Source organism: Babylonia areolata, chromosome 19 (assembly GCF_041734735.1).
Source record: "Babylonia areolata isolate BAREFJ2019XMU chromosome 19, ASM4173473v1, whole genome shotgun sequence".
NCBI lineage: Eukaryota > Metazoa > Mollusca > Gastropoda > Neogastropoda > Buccinidae > Babylonia > Babylonia areolata.
The window spans coordinates 6972252-6992915 of record NC_134894.1 but is presented as its reverse complement, the minus strand read 5'-3'; the positions used below and the strand labels follow the sequence as shown (position 1 = coordinate 6992915).

General features: G+C 41.9%; 2 protein-coding genes across 2 annotated transcripts; one reads left to right on the top strand and one right to left on the bottom strand.

The window, feature by feature from the left end:
* Window positions 1–603: 603 nt before the first annotated feature.
* On the top strand, window positions 604–2150 carry LOC143293991 (uncharacterized). The gene is made up of 3 exons (XM_076605385.1): window positions 604–672; window positions 1201–1328; window positions 1895–2150. Exons 1-3 carry the CDS (start codon window positions 604–606, stop codon window positions 2148–2150), a joined length of 453 nt encoding a protein of 150 aa, XP_076461500.1.
* A 5379-nt stretch (window positions 2151–7529) lies between these two features.
* LOC143293990 (uncharacterized) lies at window positions 7530–18736 on the bottom strand. Its single transcript, XM_076605384.1, has 4 exons — window positions 18338–18736; window positions 13491–14033; window positions 8729–8932; window positions 7530–7563 (listed from the first exon to the last, which is right to left on the bottom strand). Exons 1-4 carry the CDS (start codon window positions 18718–18720, stop codon window positions 7530–7532), a joined length of 1164 nt encoding a protein of 387 aa, XP_076461499.1. The 5' UTR covers window positions 18721–18736.
* Between the last annotated feature and the right edge of the window lie 1928 nt (window positions 18737–20664).

Here is a 20664-nt window from a genome sequence, read left to right as displayed (position 1 = left end):
TCTGTGTGAAAGACAATCATGTAACGAATATAAAGTCAGATTCTGAAGTTGGATACACTTTTCAAAACATATGAAAACTATAGATAAAATCGCTCAGGAGTATTTCGAAGAAAGTAACGATAAAACCACCTCTCTTCTCTTTCAGCAGTGTACTGCTGCTTGACAGGAGAGGGAAGCACAAGGTTTGGACGGTCCTTACACGGCCTTAGTGAAACTTAAAAACATCTTGGAACATCCATTATTAGTTTACATTAACTTACAGTGAAAGGGGAATCAGGCATTCCAGACTCGTCCAGATCAACCCTCAACCCCTTACACTTGGTAGAGAAAAGTAGCGTAGCAGGTGTGCTTTGCTGAGCTAGATGCCCCCTCTCCATACTCTCATTTTTCCCTATTAAGTATTATTCAATACAATTCGTTGTCTCTGGGTTTTTTTTTCTGGCTGTTTTGCTTTCATTATCCCGTTTTGTTTTGTTTTTAAATTGAGGTCAGTCGAGGTTAACCTTGGGATCATAGTAAACTCCACTGGAAAGACCCACGGGGATGATTTAACTAGGTAAGATCCGACCTTACCTCCCAGACATCCATCTCACTGTGGCAAGAATGGTTGGTCACTTGTTCCTTTGTGAAGAAACACGGAATGAACCGAAAGCTGGTCCCGAGAAATATGTGGTAGGTGATCGAGGTAGCTGTCAGTGAACATCCATAGCCGTAGGAATGGACATGAAATGTGTGTATGTTCTTACTTGGGGGTAACTTCCATGTCCACAATACTGTTGTTTCAGATTTGGTGTGGTGTTTCGGTTTATAATAAACCACAACATGCTTGGATTCTATGGATTTACCTGGGTGTCTGAAGTCATATCTGCCATCATCGCCTGTGAGAGATGTTTCTGTATCATGCAGCCTCTTCGCTCACAGACTGTGCTGTCCACTTCCACCACCACCATCATCATTGTCTTGGTGAACGTGGTGGTGGTGGGCCTATACTTGTTTGTCGGCGCTCAATACCGTATAGTGTGTGCATACGACCCCACCACTAACAGAGACGTTTGGACCTACGCCCCTTCGAAGTTGTTCTTGAATAACCAAAAGGTGATAGAGTTTTTTGATTCCTATGTATACGGCATTGCTATCCCGGTGGTGTCGATCGTGGTTGTAGTTGTGACAACCACCCTAACACTGCTCAAACTCCGTCAGGCAGCAGCATGGCGGGCCGGCACCTCGTCCAGCGGCACTGTGTCTGCACGAGAGGTGGCCCTGACGATGATGTTGGTCTACAACTCCATCTTCTTCACAGTCTGTGTCTCTCCCATTGCCTTGTTCAGGTGAGAGCTAGCATCTACATGTTTTAGCATAGGCCAAGACGTGATTCACAAAGCTAGGTATCCTATGTCTCATGGTAAGTTGTCAAAACAAGGAACTTGAGCCAGCATTTGTGACATATACATGTCTTGTCTCCCTTGTTCGAGTGTCTTATGTCTGCTCTACAATTGGATTGTAATGACAGTGACCTGAAAGTTTGGGACAGGGGTCGATTCAGGATGAATTATTCTAATCATATGGCCGTCTTCACAACCGCATATTATGTATGAAAATCGTAAGCTGAAATGTTGTAAAAAACAACAACAACAACAAAACAACAACAAAAAACAAACAAACAACAACAACAACAACAAAAATCCAAGAAGATTAGTCTCACTGCCAACATGACTGGCAGAATAAAGTATTGCACATTTGAATGTTCGGGCCAGAGAATATTAACACATCACGACCGACATTTCAAATCAGTTGAAAAAGACGGGGCGGGGTGGTGTGGTAGGGGGGAGGGGTGGGGAGTTCTGCAATACAACTCACTGATTGTTCACAACAGTTTTACTTGATCTGTGGGCAGGGTGGTGTGGCCGTTCATACCAGAGATAAACCCAGGCCGACGTCACCACAACATGTTCTTTGCTGGCCTTTGGGTCCTGGACGCCATGTCCTACATCAACGCCACCTTCAACATCGTCGTCTACTACAGCATGGGTTCCCGCTACAGACAGACCTTCTGGCAGCTGCTGGGCAAGGCCAACAAGAAGGACCACAACAGGAAAAAGCAATCAGCTACCACTGCAAACATCATCACAGCACATAGTGAAAACAATTAGCGACAATAAAATGAATGGTCCATCTGCAGAAACAATATAGACTTCGTCGAACATTACTTTTAAAATGTTTTCGAAAAATAAAAAGAACTTCATCTATTCTTTTATCCGGTATCAAACAAAACTGCGAAAAACGAGACATATTCTTTCACATATTCATTGTATGTGGTAACCGGTAATGTGAGCACTCTTTACCGATGTTCCTTGAGAGTGAATACTGCCCTTATCAGGTCCCTTCCGAACCCACCATATTGTTTGTTTGTGGCGTTAAAGCACAGAATATAGGTCTGTTGTCCGCCATTATGACACTATTAAGGCGGATGTGAATCTGTGCTATAAGGCGAAAACCACTGATTATATGTGAAGAGTACATCATCAAATTCTCCATCTGGAACGTAAGATAATTAGACTGGAAAACTAAAATAATTGACCTGCAAGATGGACAGATACTCTTGGCAAATTCGCCGCCTACATGAAGCTGTATGAAAAAAAAAAAAAAACAAATACAGAGGATAAACATGTCTATGTTGTGGAGTTTTTGGTCAGCAAGAACATAAAGAACGCAGTGCGTTGATGCTGGTCAGGTTTTTGTTGTTGTTGGTATTTTTTTCCATTCTTTTTCCAAAGTATTTGTTTTCATTCTTTGTTTTTTGGGTTTTTTTTTTTACAAGCACACTTAATACTATACAATACAAATACAATATATCACATTAAATTAATGTATAGATAAGAAAAAGAAGTGTAATAAGACAAAGGGCATATGTAGAAGAAAGACATAGGGTATATATACTGCATATTCTGCTTCTTCTTATTTTAAACAGGCAGTAACGCATATAAGCACAACCACAGTATATGAGTCAAACAGGCTACAAAAGAAGAAGAAGGAAATAAATGACACAAGGACAAAACCAAGGACGCTTTCTTTATATGTTCATATGAACAAATAGGAAATATCTTTATATGGATGTCGTACTGCACTTTTTTGTTATCTAAATAGGTAATATGATTCACCCGGGATGCAAGCTGACATCACCACAAGACAAAACACGAAAATGGCAGCTGTTGTTAAAAAACAAAACAAAACAAGAAAACAACAACAACAAAAAAACAACAACAAAAAAACACCTGAATAAATAACAGAAGAAGGTAACGTAGGTAAACAGTTAATTACTTTCTTTAACTGAGGCACCGTTAAACTATTTTGATACAGTTCATTATCTATTAAGTTCAAAAATGGGGTCCATTTTATAACACAGCCGTGATTTTGCATATTCAGTAGGTGTGCGTGTATTTAAATTATGTATTCTGTCACAATCATGACATTCTAAATTTGAATTTAGAACTAAGTTCTAGTCTCCAGTAATAATTACAGTTGACATGTCATCATTCTCAATCATCTTACTTATATCGGAACAAAATAGACGTTTCATTACTGTTGTGGCCATATATATTTATCAACAGAAGTTATGTTCCCATTGTCGTAAGTGACAATATAATATAGTAACCTTTGATATCTTTAATAACTTTCTTTGACATGATTTCAAAGTTCTTGCTGATTAGGACAGCTACTCAACTCGCCTTTGCATTGTTTGAGGGAAATTCACATTCATTTCCCCATTCTGATCTGATCTTGTATTCTAGCTTTTTATCAAAGTGTGTATAACGTAAGAATGTAACTAGAATTGTGCTTCTGTCGATGGTATTGAAACATCTCTCTCTCTCTCTCTCTCTCTCTCTCTCTCTGTGTGTGTGTGTGTGTGTGTGTGTGTGTGTGTGTGTGTGTGTGTGTGTGTGTGTGTGTGTGTGTGTGTGTGTGTGTCTTTAAATTTCCAAGGCCGTGGCAATCAACAGATGATATCATGATACTTCTAATGATGACATGATGGTGTGTGTGTGTTTTTTGGTTTTTTTTCTAAATGACTATTTATCAGTTTCTATAATAGCACACTTTCTATACATTTTAATGTACATCTTAAGATAGTTTTCACTATAGAGTATACTTAGTGCGATGAAACTCACATGTAAAATAGGTTTGACATATACGAATGTTACATACATATATGGAAATTGAAAAAAAACCAAACAAAAAAACAAACAAACAAACAAAAAACCCAAACAAACCTGAAATAAAAAGAAGAAAAAAAGCCTTAATAGTGAGGATATTGGTTTTCTGTCTGATCACATCTGGCGAGCTACGTATCATGAATTTTTAAATGTTTATATGACCACTGCATTTTCCATTCAATTGCGAATTACAATGCATTATTGAGTTTTCATTCAAAATTGATGATTACTGGTGTGTGTTTTTTTTTTTGTTTTTTTTCTCTCCAAAACCGAAGCTAGAAAAAGGCAATATCCAGCATGCACGCACTGCTTTTTTTTTTTTTTTTAAGACGAAAGGATGAAATGAACGAAATATCGAAATACAATGTTGTAGGATAAATTTTACTGCTCCGTATTTGTGTTCAGGAAATCCAATATTTTTTTCCAAGGGACAAATACTGTTATAAAAATAACATAAATATCAAACAGGACGTAACTGAAAGGAGAAATTTCAAGACCAAAAACGAGTAAAATGCTGGAAATGAAATCAGTTACTTTCTTCCTGCTGACTGTTTTTTTTTTTTTTTTTTTTTTTTTTTTTTTTTTTTTGTTTCTTAAGGCAATGCACACATTCATAACGCAAAAACATTCTTCGAATCAAATGCATGCCAAATTTCAATCTACATTTTGTTTGACAGATATGTCTGTTGCTCCCAAACCAAAATTTATCAGTCCTCTGTCTCGTGTCTGTTCACGTTGCTCTGAAAGATTTGTGCGCAGCAAAACCTGAAAAAAGCTTGAGTGTATAACACACACACACACACACACACACACACACACACACACACACACACACACACATATATATATATATATATATATATATATATATATATATATATATATATATCATTATAATGTTGAAATAGATTTAATATGCCATCCGGCGTTGCGATCAAGCGCGAGAGAGGACGAAAACATGCATTCTAATTCGATTCCGGACATTATACTTCTGTTCATTTCTTTTCGTAAATTGAAACTGGTCAGTCACAAACGAATTGAACCACATAGCTACACAGACGAACATCTAACAGCAAGTGCTGAAGGGGTATGTGGCGATAAACACAGTAAAGAGGTTAACGGAACTGGAAGCTTTTGATCCTCAAGACGAAAGGTGAGCTTTACACACGTTGTTTTCATCACCTATGCATTGAAATGACTCGCATGTTGAAGTTGACGTCGGATGCATTGTTTGAGTTCAATGGCCTGTGCGACCTCTGTTCATATATATATGCGCACATCACATCAACATCGGTGAGACAGAGCTGAAGTCGGTCCACCAGTTCAGCTACCTAGGCTGCACCATCTCGTCTGACGCCAAGATCGACAAGGAGATCGACAACAGACTTGCAAAGGCAAACAGCGCATTCGGCAGGCTGTACAAGAGAGTGTGGAACAACAAACACCTGAAGAAAGACACAAAGATCAGCGTGTACAGAGCTGTTGTACTGCCCACCCTGTTGTATGGCTCCGAAACCTGGGTCACCTACCGGCACCACATACGACTGTTTGATCGCTTTCACCAGCGCTGCCTTCGCACCATCCTCAGCATCCACTGGAGTGACTACATCACAAATGTCGAGGTCCTGGAGCAGGCTAAGACTATCAGCATCGAGGCAGTGCTGCTAAAGACCCAGCTACGTTGGGCAGGGCACGTGTCCAGGATGGAGGATCACCGCCTGCCCAAGTTTGCGCTGTATGGCGAACTGTCCACTGGCCACCGTGACAGAGGAGCACCCAAGAAGAGATACAAAGACTCCTTGAAGAAAGCTCTCGGTGCCTGTCACATTGACCATCGCCAGTGGTCCGCAGTAGCCGCTGATCGAGAGACCTGGCGACGCACCATCCACCAAGCTGTCTCCTCCTTCGAAAACAACCGCAGGGCCAGCCTTGAGGACAAACGCAGAAGGACGAAGAACCACGACGCTGCAGCCGCGAACCCAGACCAGACTTTCCCTTGCAACCGCTGCGGCCGACTCTGCTTTTCCCGCATTGGCCTTGTCAGCCATGAGCGTGCCTGCATCAGACGTGGACAACGCCCTTCCTAGATCTTCGTCAGCGAAGCCAGGCCATGATGATGATGATGATGATGATATATACATATATATATATATATATATATATATATATATATATATATATATATCACAGACACACACACACACACACGGACATATATATATATATATATATATATATATATATATATATATATATATATATATTTACATATCTGAGCTTGGAAGTTTTGCGTTAATATGGAGACATATGACGCACAGAGGAGGTGATTTCAGCAGAGAGAGAGAGAGAGAGAGAGAGATTGTATCACACCATTCTTGAAGAACTCCATTGTCAACCTCTCAGTTCTGATGTCTGTTGAAGTTGACAGTCCTTGCCTTCCGTTATTTTGATGGTACACTTCAGGTTCATTTAGTATACTCATTCTGCACATTACTCCATGGTCATCCAGTGGAGAGCTCCAGAAACACGAAATCCATTGGACAATGCGCTTTCAGTTTCAGTGCCCCGACCGTTTGGAATCTTTTCTTTGTTAAACTGAGATTTCAGATAACAGTGTTTGATTTTATGTCATCGTATTGCTAAGACGCGTTGGCGGAAGTGGTGCGCGCACGTGTGTGTGTGTGTGTGTGTGTGTGTGTGTGTGTGTGTGTGTGTGTGATGTGATGTGTTTTTGGTGCAATGAGTTCAGAATATATCTTCAGAGTGATGTCCGTCAATACGTCTGCTTAAACAGCTGCTTGCTTGTATTTGTGAGAGAGCAGGGTTGCCCATGTGTGGGCGGTAGGACTGTGTATGCATTCTTCTCTCGTTTCCATGCATTCTTCTCTTCTCTTCTGTGATGAGGAAGGAACAGAGAGGAAGTGAACAGAGGAAGTGAAAAGAGGACACAATACAAAGAAGAAGAAGAAGAAAAAAAAAGACTGTCAGTTTCTGATGCTTTTGTTATTGCTTACCTTCCTGACACCCCTCTCCTCCACACACACACAAAACCCTCACCCAGAAAGCATTTCGTGCATGATGTTTTATCTGTTTGTGTATTTTTTCAGTTCTTGGTTTCTTTCTTTCTTTATTCCCTTCCGTCACTCTTTTCATATTTCTTTCTTTCTTTCTGTCCTCCTCTTCTTTTTTTGTTGTTGTTGTTTTGTTTGTATATTTGTTTGGTTTTTGTTTTCCTTTTTTGTTTATGTTTCGTTTGTTTGAACAGAATGCTCGAAAGTTTGAAAGTTTAAGAATATACAAGATTTTCCCTGACAGGATCTAAAACTTCCACCAGTTTTCAACATCACTACAGCTGCCCACGAAGTTGGGATGTTTAGTGAATGAGAGGTTTGAGGGGTTGTCCTGTTGTCCTGACTTCAATTGTCAAGAAATACAAACACTGTGATCCTCTTCAGTTTGCGTACAAACCACGCAGAAGTATTAACGATGCTATTTCAATTCTGCTTCACAATGCTCCCTTTCACTTAAATAACACAGGGATATGTGCGTTGAAAACAGTATCAAGCTGATTGCATGCAGTCCCACGAACTGCTCTGGCAGCTGTAGTCCCCAAGTATTGGTATTTTCATTACAGTAGGGGCCTCGGAAATTACTCCAGTCTTCTTGGGCATTCATATCAAGTTTGGCATTCCAGTCATCCTAAACAATGAGGATGTCTTTCTTGTCACTTTCATTGATGACTGTTTGAAACTGGGTGTTGAATTCTTCATTATAGTCTGATATTTGAATAGCTTGGATGATGAATGGTTTCTCTGTTATATGATGGTCATGCAGGAAACTGGGTAGCATCTAATTACTGCTCTATTTATGTTCTTTCTGACCAAATCCCCCACACAATGGACATGTTTATCCTCTGTATCTCAGGACGTGCCCTTCTTCTGTATAATTCTGTGTTGTTTTTCCATCTAGCTTTATATTGGCCGATAATGTGACAGGTGTATCTGTCCATCTTATGGGTCAATTCCTTTAGTGTTCCAGTCTAATTATCCTTAAGTTCCAGATGGAAAATTCTTTTATGTACTTTTCACATATAATCAGAGGTTCCCTCCCAGTAGCACAGTTTCGTGTCTGCCCTGATAGTGTCATAATGGCGGACAACAAACCTACACTCTGTGCTTTGACGCCGGGTGGGAAATGGAGCTGATAAGAGAAGTGACTTTGTAAGAGCAGTATTGATTTTCAGGGAACACCAGCAAAACATGTTCACGTTTGCCATTTACCAGTTACAGCGACGAGGTACAGAAATATGCCTCTTTTTTGCAGTTTTATTTGATACTGAATACAACCATTGATAAAGTCTTTTGTGATTAACAAAACAAAACAAAACAACATATTGACGGGGCTAAAAGTCATGTTCGACAAAGTGTACATTGTTTCTGCAGATGGAACATTCATTTTATTGTCCCTTATTGTTTTCACTATGTGCAGTGATGGTGTTTGCAGTCGTAGCTGTTTGCTTTTTCCTGTTGTGGTCCTTCTTGTTGGCCTTGCCCAGCAGCTGCCAGAAGGTCTGTCTGTAGCGGGAACCCATGCTGTAGTAGACAACGATGTTGAAGGTGGCGTTGATGTAGGACATGGCGTCCAGGACCCAAAGGCCAGCAAAGAACATGTTGTGGTGACGTCGGCCTGGGTTTATCTCCGGTATGAACGGCCACACCACCCTGCCCACAGATCAAGTAAAACTGTTGTAAACAATCTAGTGGGGCTGTAAAAGGAAGATTTGGATGGAATGGGGACCCACTGGACAAAGGTATAATCTTTTGTCCATGTAATCTTTAGACCTCATACGTGTGATCTGAGACCGGTGCCATAAAATCTTTCCAGTGAAACACCACTTTTATCTCATGTATAATTACTGTGTATTTACCACAAACGTACCTACTGATAACGTTACCTGAGGAGGAGCCATTGGCTGTAACATCTTTATTGTGTCCTATTCATAAAGTTCATATGCCTAATAGTAATTATTTAAGAAGAACTTCACACTTTAAGTAGAATCCATCAAAGCTCTGGTGCCATGGTTCTTTGCTTTGGACCATCCAAACTGCTCTTGTTGGATTCCTGTACATATCCGTGACACAGAGTCTTCCCCTACCTAATTTCACTGGGTCATATCCAAGACAACCAACCATCAGTGCCAATTGAAAAGGCCCATGAACAAAATAATAAAACTGTCAACGGAGCAGATGGGACTGTAGGACTCACTGAAGATCCACCAGCCTTCCAAACGTGGATGCTGGGAGGACTCTAGCAAGCAAGACTATTGTAGGAGTTTGAGAAAGAAGGTCTGTGTGGGGAAACCCAGAAGCATCTGCACCATGAGAAAGGTTTGGCTGAACACGCAGACACAAACACTTCCAACAACAGACTTTGAGCCATGTGAATACTATCAAGGATTTGGGGAATCTTTTTCTCAGTGATACCACGGAACGTTTGGCTTTAGACACACATGATGCTGTCAGTGATTCTGTTGCCAAACTGTCCACAGTTTTGAAATCGATGACAAGAATCAGTACAACCACTACAAACAGTCAGTGTTTGTGGAACGCACTAGGTCAATTTAAGAGCCAACCATGAAGAGTAGTTTTCCACTCTTTCAGTCTCAAGAACCCAAAACGAAAGTCAAGACAAGCTGACAAGATTAAGACACTGAAAGCGATGTTGATCGTTTCTCACGATTGTTCATTGTAGCGCAGCAAAGAGAATCAGACATCAGCACTTTTTTCAGGCAAGAAAATCATCCATACCCCCCATCAATTTCTGACAGGGGAAGACTGCGGCTGGGGGCAAAACGTGATCTGACATGCGTTGAACAGAAAAACTTTATTTCCACTGATACCAAGGAATTGGATGACCGGGATTTGCTTGTCTGCTGCTCGAAGGAAGCAGATGAAGTGGCAGAGGTCGTTAATGTACAGCCAGATGTTCTCAATTTACTGGAAACAGCTAACGAGTCAGAACCTCTAAGCACAGTTGACATCAAAGTTCTAGACGGAACTGCTGTACTTCACTTTCTCCAAACCACATGGACTGCTACATTCGGACATTTTTCTAAAAAGGTTTTTCTCCCATTCCTTAGAAGACGAACAGAAGGTGCAAAACGTCTTGATGTGGTGTGGGACATGTACAAGAAAGAATGCATCAAAGAAACAGCGAGTGAAAAGGGATGGGAAGGAATACGCAGAAAGGTTGATGCACAGAACAATATTCCTGGCAAGCGGCAAGACTTTCTGTGTGATCCAGACACTAAGAAAGAGTTATTTGCATTCCTCACAAATGGGATTGAGCAATGCATGATCCCTACTGACAAGGACGTCATGCCAGGTGATGCAGCTTTGTACAGGGTCAGACCACCAGCTCCCCCAATGAGAAAATGGCTGATACGAAAATCATTTTTCATCTGCAAAATGCCATGAAGAATGGACACAAGACATGTTTGGTACGTACTGTGGATGCCAGTGTCATTGTCATACTGATCAGAAAGTATTACCAACTTTGCACTGTTTGCCCAGCAGCTGATATTTGGGTTGTCCTTGGTGTAGGAAGGAAATTCAACTAAATCCACATCAGTGCACTCACTTACCTTACCAGGTGTTCATAGTTTTACAGACTGTGACACAGTATTTTCCTTCTTTGGAAAGGGAAAACGGTTTGCATGGGAGGCATGGAAGTGCTATCCAGAGGTGACAGATGCCTTCAAACAAATGGTAGAGAATCCATTTTGTCAGCCGGACCTCGGAAGATCTACATTTCAAATTACTTGAAAGGTACACTGTGGTTTTGTACGACAAAACTTGCCAACTGACATCAGTCAACGAGGCAAGGAAGGAACTACTGGGACTTGGGGAGTGGGGTGGGATGGTGGTGGTAGAGGAGGAGGAGGACGAGGGGGGTGGGGAGGGTGTATGGGGAGAATTGCTGGTCTCCACCGACGTTGAGGAGATGACCTCTGGAGGCAGGCTGTTCCAGTCCCTGACAGTCCTCGGGAAGAAGGAATACTTCCTGTAGTTCGTGTTACAGGCCGGGAGGAGTTACGTCTTCCTGTGTGACTGTCTTGTGGACCGTACTGGGGTGTTTGATGTGGGCCTGAATGGGGTGTTGATGCTGACCTCTTCACGATGATATTTGAAGAAGGTGATCAGGCTTGCTGCTCTTCTTCAGTCTGCTAGGGTGGACCACTGTAGATGTGTCAGCATGGAATGGACTTTTTCTGTGCTGTCGATGTTTTTGGCAGTGTGGGGGTCCTAGACAGGTGAGGCATATTCTAGAGTGGGGCGAACTATGGCTTTGTAGGCTGTTTCTTTGATGTGATGGACTCCACTCTTAGGTTACGCCTGAGAAACCATAAGGTCTTGTTTGCCCTATTTGTTGTTTTTGAGATATGGGTATCCCAGCTGAGATCTGTCTCTATTACTCTTTTGAGTTTCTGACCATGGAGATGGTACGTGTCAGTGAGTGTGTTTCTCTTCTTGGAGACATGGAGGGCATGACCCTTGTCTGGGTGGAAAGACATCTTCCATTTTGTTTCCCAATCTGCCATGTGGCCAAGGTCCTGTTGTAGCTTCCTTTGGTCTTGGGGAGAAGTTATGGTTCTGTGGCAGAGAGTGTCGTCTGCAAAAAGCCGTGTTGTTGAGGAGAGTTGTTCAGAAAGGTCATTTATGCAGAGGAGAAAAAGGGCTGGGCCCAGGACTGATCCCTGGGGGACTCCTAACTCTATTGAGACGGCCTTTGAAAAAGCTCCACCAACAACCACCGCTTGCTATCGGTTTGCCAGGAAGTTCTTGATCCATTCATGAACCTGGCAAGTGATCCCATAATGTTGGAGCTTGTGGATTAGAAGGGAGTGGCAGACCTTAGAGAAATCCATCACTAAGACGTCTGACTGTTTCCCCTTCTCCATGTTGTGGGATAGCTCGTCCGCAAGCCCCAGCAGTTGGCTTTCACAAGACCGACCTCGCCAGACACCGTGCTGTTCCTCGCGCAGGATGTTGTTTGCCTCTGCAAATCCCATGATTGTGCTTACAACCATATGCTCTAGGATTTTGCACGGGACACTCGTGACGGAGATGGGGCGATAGTTTTCAGGCCTGTATCGTTCACCCTTCTTGAGACGTTTGCTTTTTTCCAGTCTTTTGGAGCAATGCCTGTGTTGATGGATGACTGATTGCTGGGGCAATTTCATCTGCGATTTCCTGGGCTACCAGTGACATTCCACTGCATGTCCCGTGTCAAGAGGGCTGCGGGTGGACAATGAAGAAAGAGCCAGTCTTGGATTCCAGTGTGGACAACAATGCCGATGGCATCAAAAGCCTGCAGTGAGTCAGTGAAATGTGGCTGTCAAAGTAAGAAGGGTTGCAGTGGACGATGTGCTTGCAAAAAGCATAGTGGAAGTACACGTATCTGTGCACATGCAACTGTGACAAATGAACATGTTTAACAACACTAGGTATGAATACTTTTATGAGGATTCTGAAGGGACGATTACACATGTTTAATCTGTCCAATCAGATTGAGGTGATTTTTTTTGTTGTTTTTACTTCTCTTAAAATCAGCATCGGACAGTTTGTTCTGTTTGTGTCTGAAGAGCAGACTATTATATTTTAAAGCAAGAATCGTACAAACGTTAAATTCTTGCTTCTCTTTGATATGATTTATGATAATGTCATTCACATACGCATAAGCACGCAAATGCGTGCATACGCACACTCACGTAGACACACACAGAGACACAGACACAGACACAGACACAGACACACACACACACACACACACACACACACACACACACACACACACACACACAGGATCAAACCGAGTGACGTAATATAAGTAATGAATGCAGAATCACAAAAGTAGCTGGAAAATAGAGCATAGGACCTGAGTGTAAATGCACCGTACATATAAAAAGGTAAATGATCACCTGACACCAACCACATTTCGCACAAATCGTCTTACGTTTCTCTTATCTTAATGTGCCATCATGAAAATGGCCACGTGATTAGAAAAAAGTCATCTTGCCATTGTGGAATCGATCCCTTTCCAACAATTTCAGGTCACTTTCATTACAATCAAAATAAGACACTGGATCAGGGAAGACATAATGTTTCCCAAATGCTGATCGAAATTCCTAGCTTTGACAACATACCATGAGACATAAGATACCTAGCTTTGTGAATCACGTCTTGGCCTATGCCAAAACATGTAGATGCTAGCTCTCACCTGAACAAAGCAATGGGAGAGACACAGACTGTGAAGAAGATGGAGTTGTAGACCAACATCATCGTCAGGGCCACCTCTCGTGCAGACACAATCCCGCTGGATGAGGTGCCGGCCCGCCATGCTGCTGCCTGACGGAGTTTGAGCAGTGTTAAGGTGGTTGTCACCACTACAACCACGATCGATACCATCGGAATAGCAATGCCGTATACATAGGAATCAAAAAACCCAATAACATTTTGGTTATCCAAGAAAAACTTAGAAGAGGCGACGATCCACACGTCTCTGTTAGTGGTGGGGTCGTATGCACACACTATACGGTACCGAGCGCCGACAACGAAGTACAAGCCAACCACCATCACGTTCACCAAGACAATGATGATGGTGGTGGTGGAGGTGGACAGCACAGTCTGTGAGCGAAGAGGCTGCATGATACAGAAACATCTCTCACAGGCGATGATGGCAGATATGACTTCAGACACCCAGGTTAATCCATAGAATCCGATCATGTTGTGGTTGGCTATGAACCGAAATACCACGCCATATCTGAAACAACAGTATCATGGACATGGAAGGTACCATTAAATAAGAACAAAAACATGTATATCAAATCATACACACATTTCATGTCCATTTCTATGGCAATGAATGTTCACTGATCGCAACCTCATTCACCCATTCCTACAACATATTTCTCGGGGAAACCTTTCGGGTCAGTTCATGTTTCTTCGCCACATGACTACAGTGAACATTGGAATGAATATCTGGGAGCTGAGGTCAGATCTTACTAAGCCAAATCATCCCTGTGGCTCCTTCCAGTGTAATATATTATGACCATTGTGTTAATTATTGAGGATTGACTAACACAAAAATCACAGGCCACGAATTATGTGGAATATCAATTTACATGGAAAACTTAGTGTATGGAGGGGATCCAGCTCAGCATAATACACCCACTACGCTATTATGAGATGGGTAGGCCTCAGCTACCATGGGAAAGGGACTGAGGGTTGATCTGGACGAGGATGGAATATCTGATTACACTTTCCCTGTAAGTTAATGTCAACTAATAATGGATGTTCCAAGATGTTCTTCAATTCAGTAAGGCCGTGTAAGGACCGTCCAAGCCTCGCATCGCCCACTCCTGTCAAGCAGCAGTACACTGCTGAAATAAAAGAGCACCATCTACGACAGGTGGAGGGAACACATCAGGACCCTTTTCAACAGACCATCCACTGTCGGCAGAAATGCCCTGGACCAAAGACCCTCGGCTACCTTCCCACCCTGCAAGGGGTTAAGAAAGCAGTTAGTCAGACTTGCTCAAGAAAAGTTCCCTGAATGGATGGCATCCATGCGGCTGTATTCTAAGCAGCAGGATCAGTGGCTCTTGAAACCACCCACAGCATTTCTCGGCAGCATCTGGGAGGATGCCTCAGTGGTTCAATGACGCCATGGTTGTCTCCCTCTTTAAATCCAAGGCAGCATATCATACTGTGGCAACTATCATGGCATTTTCGTTCTGTCCATCACTTGAATGATCTTGTTACACATCATTCTGAACCACCTGATCTCTGCCATCTCAGACGAAAATCTACCAGAAGCTTTTGTGGCTTCCGTCCGGATCGAAGCACTGTTGACATGCTATCTGCAGTTCGTAAGGAAAACAACTCCAGTATCTGTAAAGCAAGCCAAGCGATCGGCAGACTGCGATCCCAAATACTGAGCCACGACACATCCAGCTGTCAACCAAACGGAAAGTGTTCAAGACGGTTGTTGTCTCCAGCCTTCTCAAAAGTTGTGAGTGTAATAGTTCAGTTTGTGTCTTGGCAACATCTCGTGTTTGTGAGCCAAACGTGCTTTGTCCCTGTTTCGTGAGCCCCATGTTTTCGTATATTCCGAGCACCAAGCACTGCATGCACAGTCATCGATTCATGTGACCAGGGTAAACAATGGACTGATTGACCAACACCGTTTAGGTTGGGGAGACTGTTGTGTTTGTTGTGGGCAGTCAAAAAGAAGCCAGCGACATAGACGGTTGAACAGCTGCACTGAGGAGCTCATGACAAATCAGAAGATAACTTGAGGAACACACCAGAGAAGTCCTGGAGAGGATTTAAAAACAAACAAACAAACAAAACAAAAACAAAAAAAACAAAACAAAACACAAAAACAAACAAACAAAAAAACCCAAAAAAACTGCGAGCTGGAGACAGCAGAAGTGGACTGCGACATTTCATTGGAAGACAGCGCAAAAATGTTAGCGCCTGAAGACTGCGTCGGAGTCGAATGAACCAGAAAACAGAACCCCTAAGATCGGCACCACAGTCATCAAGGGAAAAGTCGCGGCAAGGACTGACTAAAAAGTTAACCAGGTCTATGTGGTGTAGCTCACTGTGTGCTTTGTATTGTTTTTTTTTTTTTTTTTTTGTATTTAAGCATTTTAAAGCACACGGATTTGGAAGGGAAGATGATTTAATTTAATGTAAAAAAAACATTGTGTGGTCTTTGTGTCTTGAATGAGAGGTGAGTGAGTGCGGAGTCAAGAGGGGTCTTTTCTTCTACTTTATGAGTGTGTGCTTGTCCTGTGTTCCGTTCAGTGATACAGTGTGACCTCTGTACATTGTACACGCTTCTGGAACGCTAAACACCTGCACAGCATGCGCACGGTCTTCGACACAAAGTGGCAGGATCACAAATCCAGAGACGTTGGACAGACAGGCCAGAAGCATCGTAGCCATCATCCCAAAAGCCCAGCTTTCCAATGTTCCAATGTTAATGCATGAAACCACATTCGAGATTATTTTGTGATTAATTTTATTATGAGCTAGAGGACTGAGTTTGGTGTATGCGGTTGATGCTTGCTTGATGAGAACTTGAAAATGACTTTACAGCATAAAACTACACCTTGTTTACCAACAGTTTATTCCCAAATATTTATTGAATTTTGCTGCAGCAATTATAAACTTCCGGTTGAAATCGGGCGTTATCATAATTTTCTACGCGATGAAAGATTATGCCCTAAATGTAACTTGTCACTCAACGGAGAAGAATTTCATTTAATGAAATTTCATTAATTTACAACATGAATTGATTCCCCAACACTTTCTTGGTACTAGGTCATGTTACATTTCTGTAGACTGATGTCTACACTTTTGCTTTGAGTTGCAAAAATACAAAAATAGCAAATATATGTTACGAAGAGTATAATAGATTTCGATCAGTATACCAGTGGAAGACTAAAACTAGTCAAAAATGCATCTTACTTTCTTCAAAGTAATCCTGAGCGATTTTATCAAATGTTTTGGTATGCTTTGAAAAGTGTGTCCATCTTGAGACTCTAACTTTATTTTCATGGCCTTAAAATAGTTTAGCTATTAAAATAAAATTGCTACCATAACTATCTCCATATCATTTGGGAGAGAGAGAGAAGGAAAGAGAGTGTGTGAGAGAGTCACAGTTTTTAAATGAAAGGGCAGCATTCACGGTGTTTGACGAAATATTGTTTATAAACCGCTACCTTTCGTTGTTTGCAGGTGAAAGGTCTTTGATATATGTGAGACAAACCATTGAATGGAGAAAAGGAAGCCCAGAACTATAATCTGAAGTCAGTCCTGAGACATACTGAAGCAAGAAGAGGACTGTTGACATTCCAAACCCATACCGTTCAAACTGGGAGGACAAACTGAATTATCCATACATAAAAACAATGAATGATAATAACTGGCTTCACAACACCATTGTGAATACCCTACTCCTTATCCTGCGTTGACGATTGTGAAAATCCTCAGCATCTAACAAACACTGCCAGCGTAAGTCTTCACTCAGTCCATTGCGTTCTGGCTGAACCCGTCAGGATCAACTTATTGCGAGGAAGACGCATTTCCAGAACCTCGAAAACCATCAGATAAGTGGAATCATTGTGACATGTCAATACTTGACAACAGTAAGACTGTGGAAGATTTAGCTTAGCCCCATTCTCCAACCCAAAGTGTGAGTGGTGATGTGTGACCAAAGCAGCGAGGACAATCCTTTACATCCAGAATCAAACATCCGAGGAAACAAACAGCCGAACGCGCAATGTGTGTGTACATGCACATACTCGTATGCATGGCTACGCATTTTTATATAGCACATAAAAAAATATGATTTATTTCGAACGGATTTTGAAATATGAGTATCACAAAACGTGAATGAATGAGCACAATAAGAAGGGATAAAAGAAAGAAAGAAAGAAAAAGTGTTATCGTTGTCGTACTCCTCATCATCTTTATATCAGTTCCACCACTACCACCATCACGACCACCATCACCATGACCACTACCACCACCAAAAATGTCAATGCAGTAGGAAAACAAATTATATTCAGATCTTCTTCTTCGTTCGTGGGCTGCAACTCCCGCGTTCACCTGTATGTACAAGAGTGGGCTTTTACGTATATGACCGTTTTTACCCCGCCATGTAGGCAGTCATACTCCGTTTTCGGGGTATATATTCAGGTCTAAATTTAATCTTTCAATTACTTATATATTTTGTTTGTGTTCCATACTCATGTCAATCCATTGACTAACGACGGGTTTTTTTTCTCTTGCTAGTTGTATTCACTTTCCTTTCTGGGGGGTTACTTCTCTGTATATATTTCCAATGCAGACTGATAGGAATCTAAGCACAGGAGGTTCATTTTCTTTAACATATTAATGATGGCGTGCTTTCAGCATGGACATGAGCATTTGTGAGTGCATGTGTGTACGTATGTGAGTGAGTGTTTGTGTGGTGGAGATTAGACAGATTCTAAGAGTTAAAAAAAAATATGACGACAAGAGCTTGACAAAACTATGGCAAAATGAAATTACGCCTCCTCGGTGATGAACTGCTTGTAGATCTGTTCCCCGTGCAGAAAGACGATGATGGTCAGGTAGAGGAAGTCAGACAGGGACAGTGAGAACAGGCACACGTTGATCCGCTCCTTCAGCCCCTGCTTGTAGAACACTGCCATGTTGATGAGGTTGGCAGGCCCACCGAACAGAAACAGAGGCACACTGAGGGACTCTGAAATTCGACGTAGGATGACCACTGTCTCAGCGCTGATCAGATTGTCAGGGTTGTCCCAAGGGATGAACTCTTCAAATGTCAACACCATGCAGTCCGATGGGTCTGTCTTCTGAGTGCTGTTGAGGAGGACATCTGTCACGTTGAGCTCACGTGTTGATGTGGGCTCGCTGAAGATTGCAGCCATCTTTTATACCTCTTGAAGTGAAGCTGTCAGAAACACATTCACACAAGTGAATATATCTTGTTCAATTGTTGAGTATGATTTGAAAATCACCCATTTTCATCGTAAAATCGGAATCAGCATGCTGCTTACGATTTTAAGTCTACAGATAGTCAAACGTTTCATCGAAAAGCCACGTGTAATTCACTTAACTTTGTACTGCACATAACACACACACACACACACACACACACACACACACACACACACACACACACACACACACAAATCCAAGAACCTTATCAAAGCGCCAAGTTTCTTTACGCACAAAACCGTTACACCATATATTATCTGCTAGGCATATTCCTGGCCAACAGCATAATTCAAAGAAATACATATTTGTGGACCTGTTAAAATGGATTTCTTCTGCATAGTTTTGCCAGAGAGCAACACTAATTTTGCCATGATTTTTTTTTTTTTTCATTGTGCAAAGTTCGTGCTACAAACGGGACCTCGCTTTATCGTCTGATCGGAAATACCAGATTAACGTTACGATTTTCCAGTCAACCTTGGGAGAAAGGGCGAGACCGGGATTCCAACCAATTTTTTTTTTATGGGCATTGTAATGGCAGAAAAGCGCCAGAACATTTCTGCTACGTTCTCCTTGGATCACATCAGCCTGACAGATGCAAGATATGCATTATGATAATAATGATAATAATGTGCATTTATATAGCGCCCTTTCTCTCTAAGAGCTCAGGGCGCTTTACATTTAATAAAAAAAAAATACAAGTTACATAAAACATTCATGACCACTCTTTCTCAAAAGAACTTATTGAAAGAAATTTGAATGGGTCTGCACAGGGTGAACACCACTTTATAACAAACGGGCACAACAAGCTTTCAGGGAACTGTTGGTGGGAGGAGGAATAAATCTGTCTGCTCCTGCTGCTGCTGGAACACCCAGTGAATCTGTTTTTTTTTGTTGTTGTTGTTGTTGTTGTTGTTTTTGTTTTTTCTTCATTTATTTAGGGTAGGTAGCCCTAATTGCGAACAAGCGTGTAATTGCGAACGGTTGGTGTACCGCCCAATTTGAAGCGTTCTCACCACACACATTTCACAATTGACCGTCTGTTTCGACCTCTTTCTGATACTTTAATGAGTATTCATTTCCAAGAACCAGTCAGACATTAGTCATTTCCGGCTGTTTCCACACTCTTTCTTCTCTTCCTGCACCACTGCCGACCAAGTTCACAAACTTCACTAAAAATCCTAAAGTCAAGGGAAGCAAGTAGGAGTTAAACTTTGGCACAGTTTAAAATAGCTGATTTGATCGCATATGTTGAATCAGTGAATGAACTGCGCATTACCAGTGCTGGGAGAATTAATCAAAGCATAACGGTGACAGATCAGAACGTCAGTTTTGACAGGAATCCCCAAAGTGGTGTTATTTGCAAGTAGACCACAGGATATGTGACGTACGTCTATTTGCAAACGATCCTGCACGGTAACTGAGCACTGAGTTCGTGGTGTGTGTGTGTGTGTGTGTGTGTGTGTGTGTGTGTGTGTGGTGTGTGTGTGTGTGTGTGTGTGTGTGTGTGTGTGTGTGTGTGTGTGTGTGTGTGTGTGTGTGATGAAAACGAACAATACAACAGTCTGGTGCGATGCTCCAGTGAAATGTTATGTCTAATGATTTCAAGACCTCCTTCTGTTTTCATTGTCTACATGTGCCAAAACCTATCGTTCGCAACAATTATTAAACTCGCAAAAGGCACCCCTGCTATTTCAACCGTTGAAAAGGAGCTGATGATCTTTTCACGGTACAACCAAGCGGGAAAAAGCCTTCAGAGAGAGAAGAGCTGCATTTGACGATCATACAACCTGTTAGCTGCATAACACACATTCAGCTGGTCGCTTCGACTGGATCATTCGCACTTAGGCCTACCTACACTTTTATTTTAAATTGGA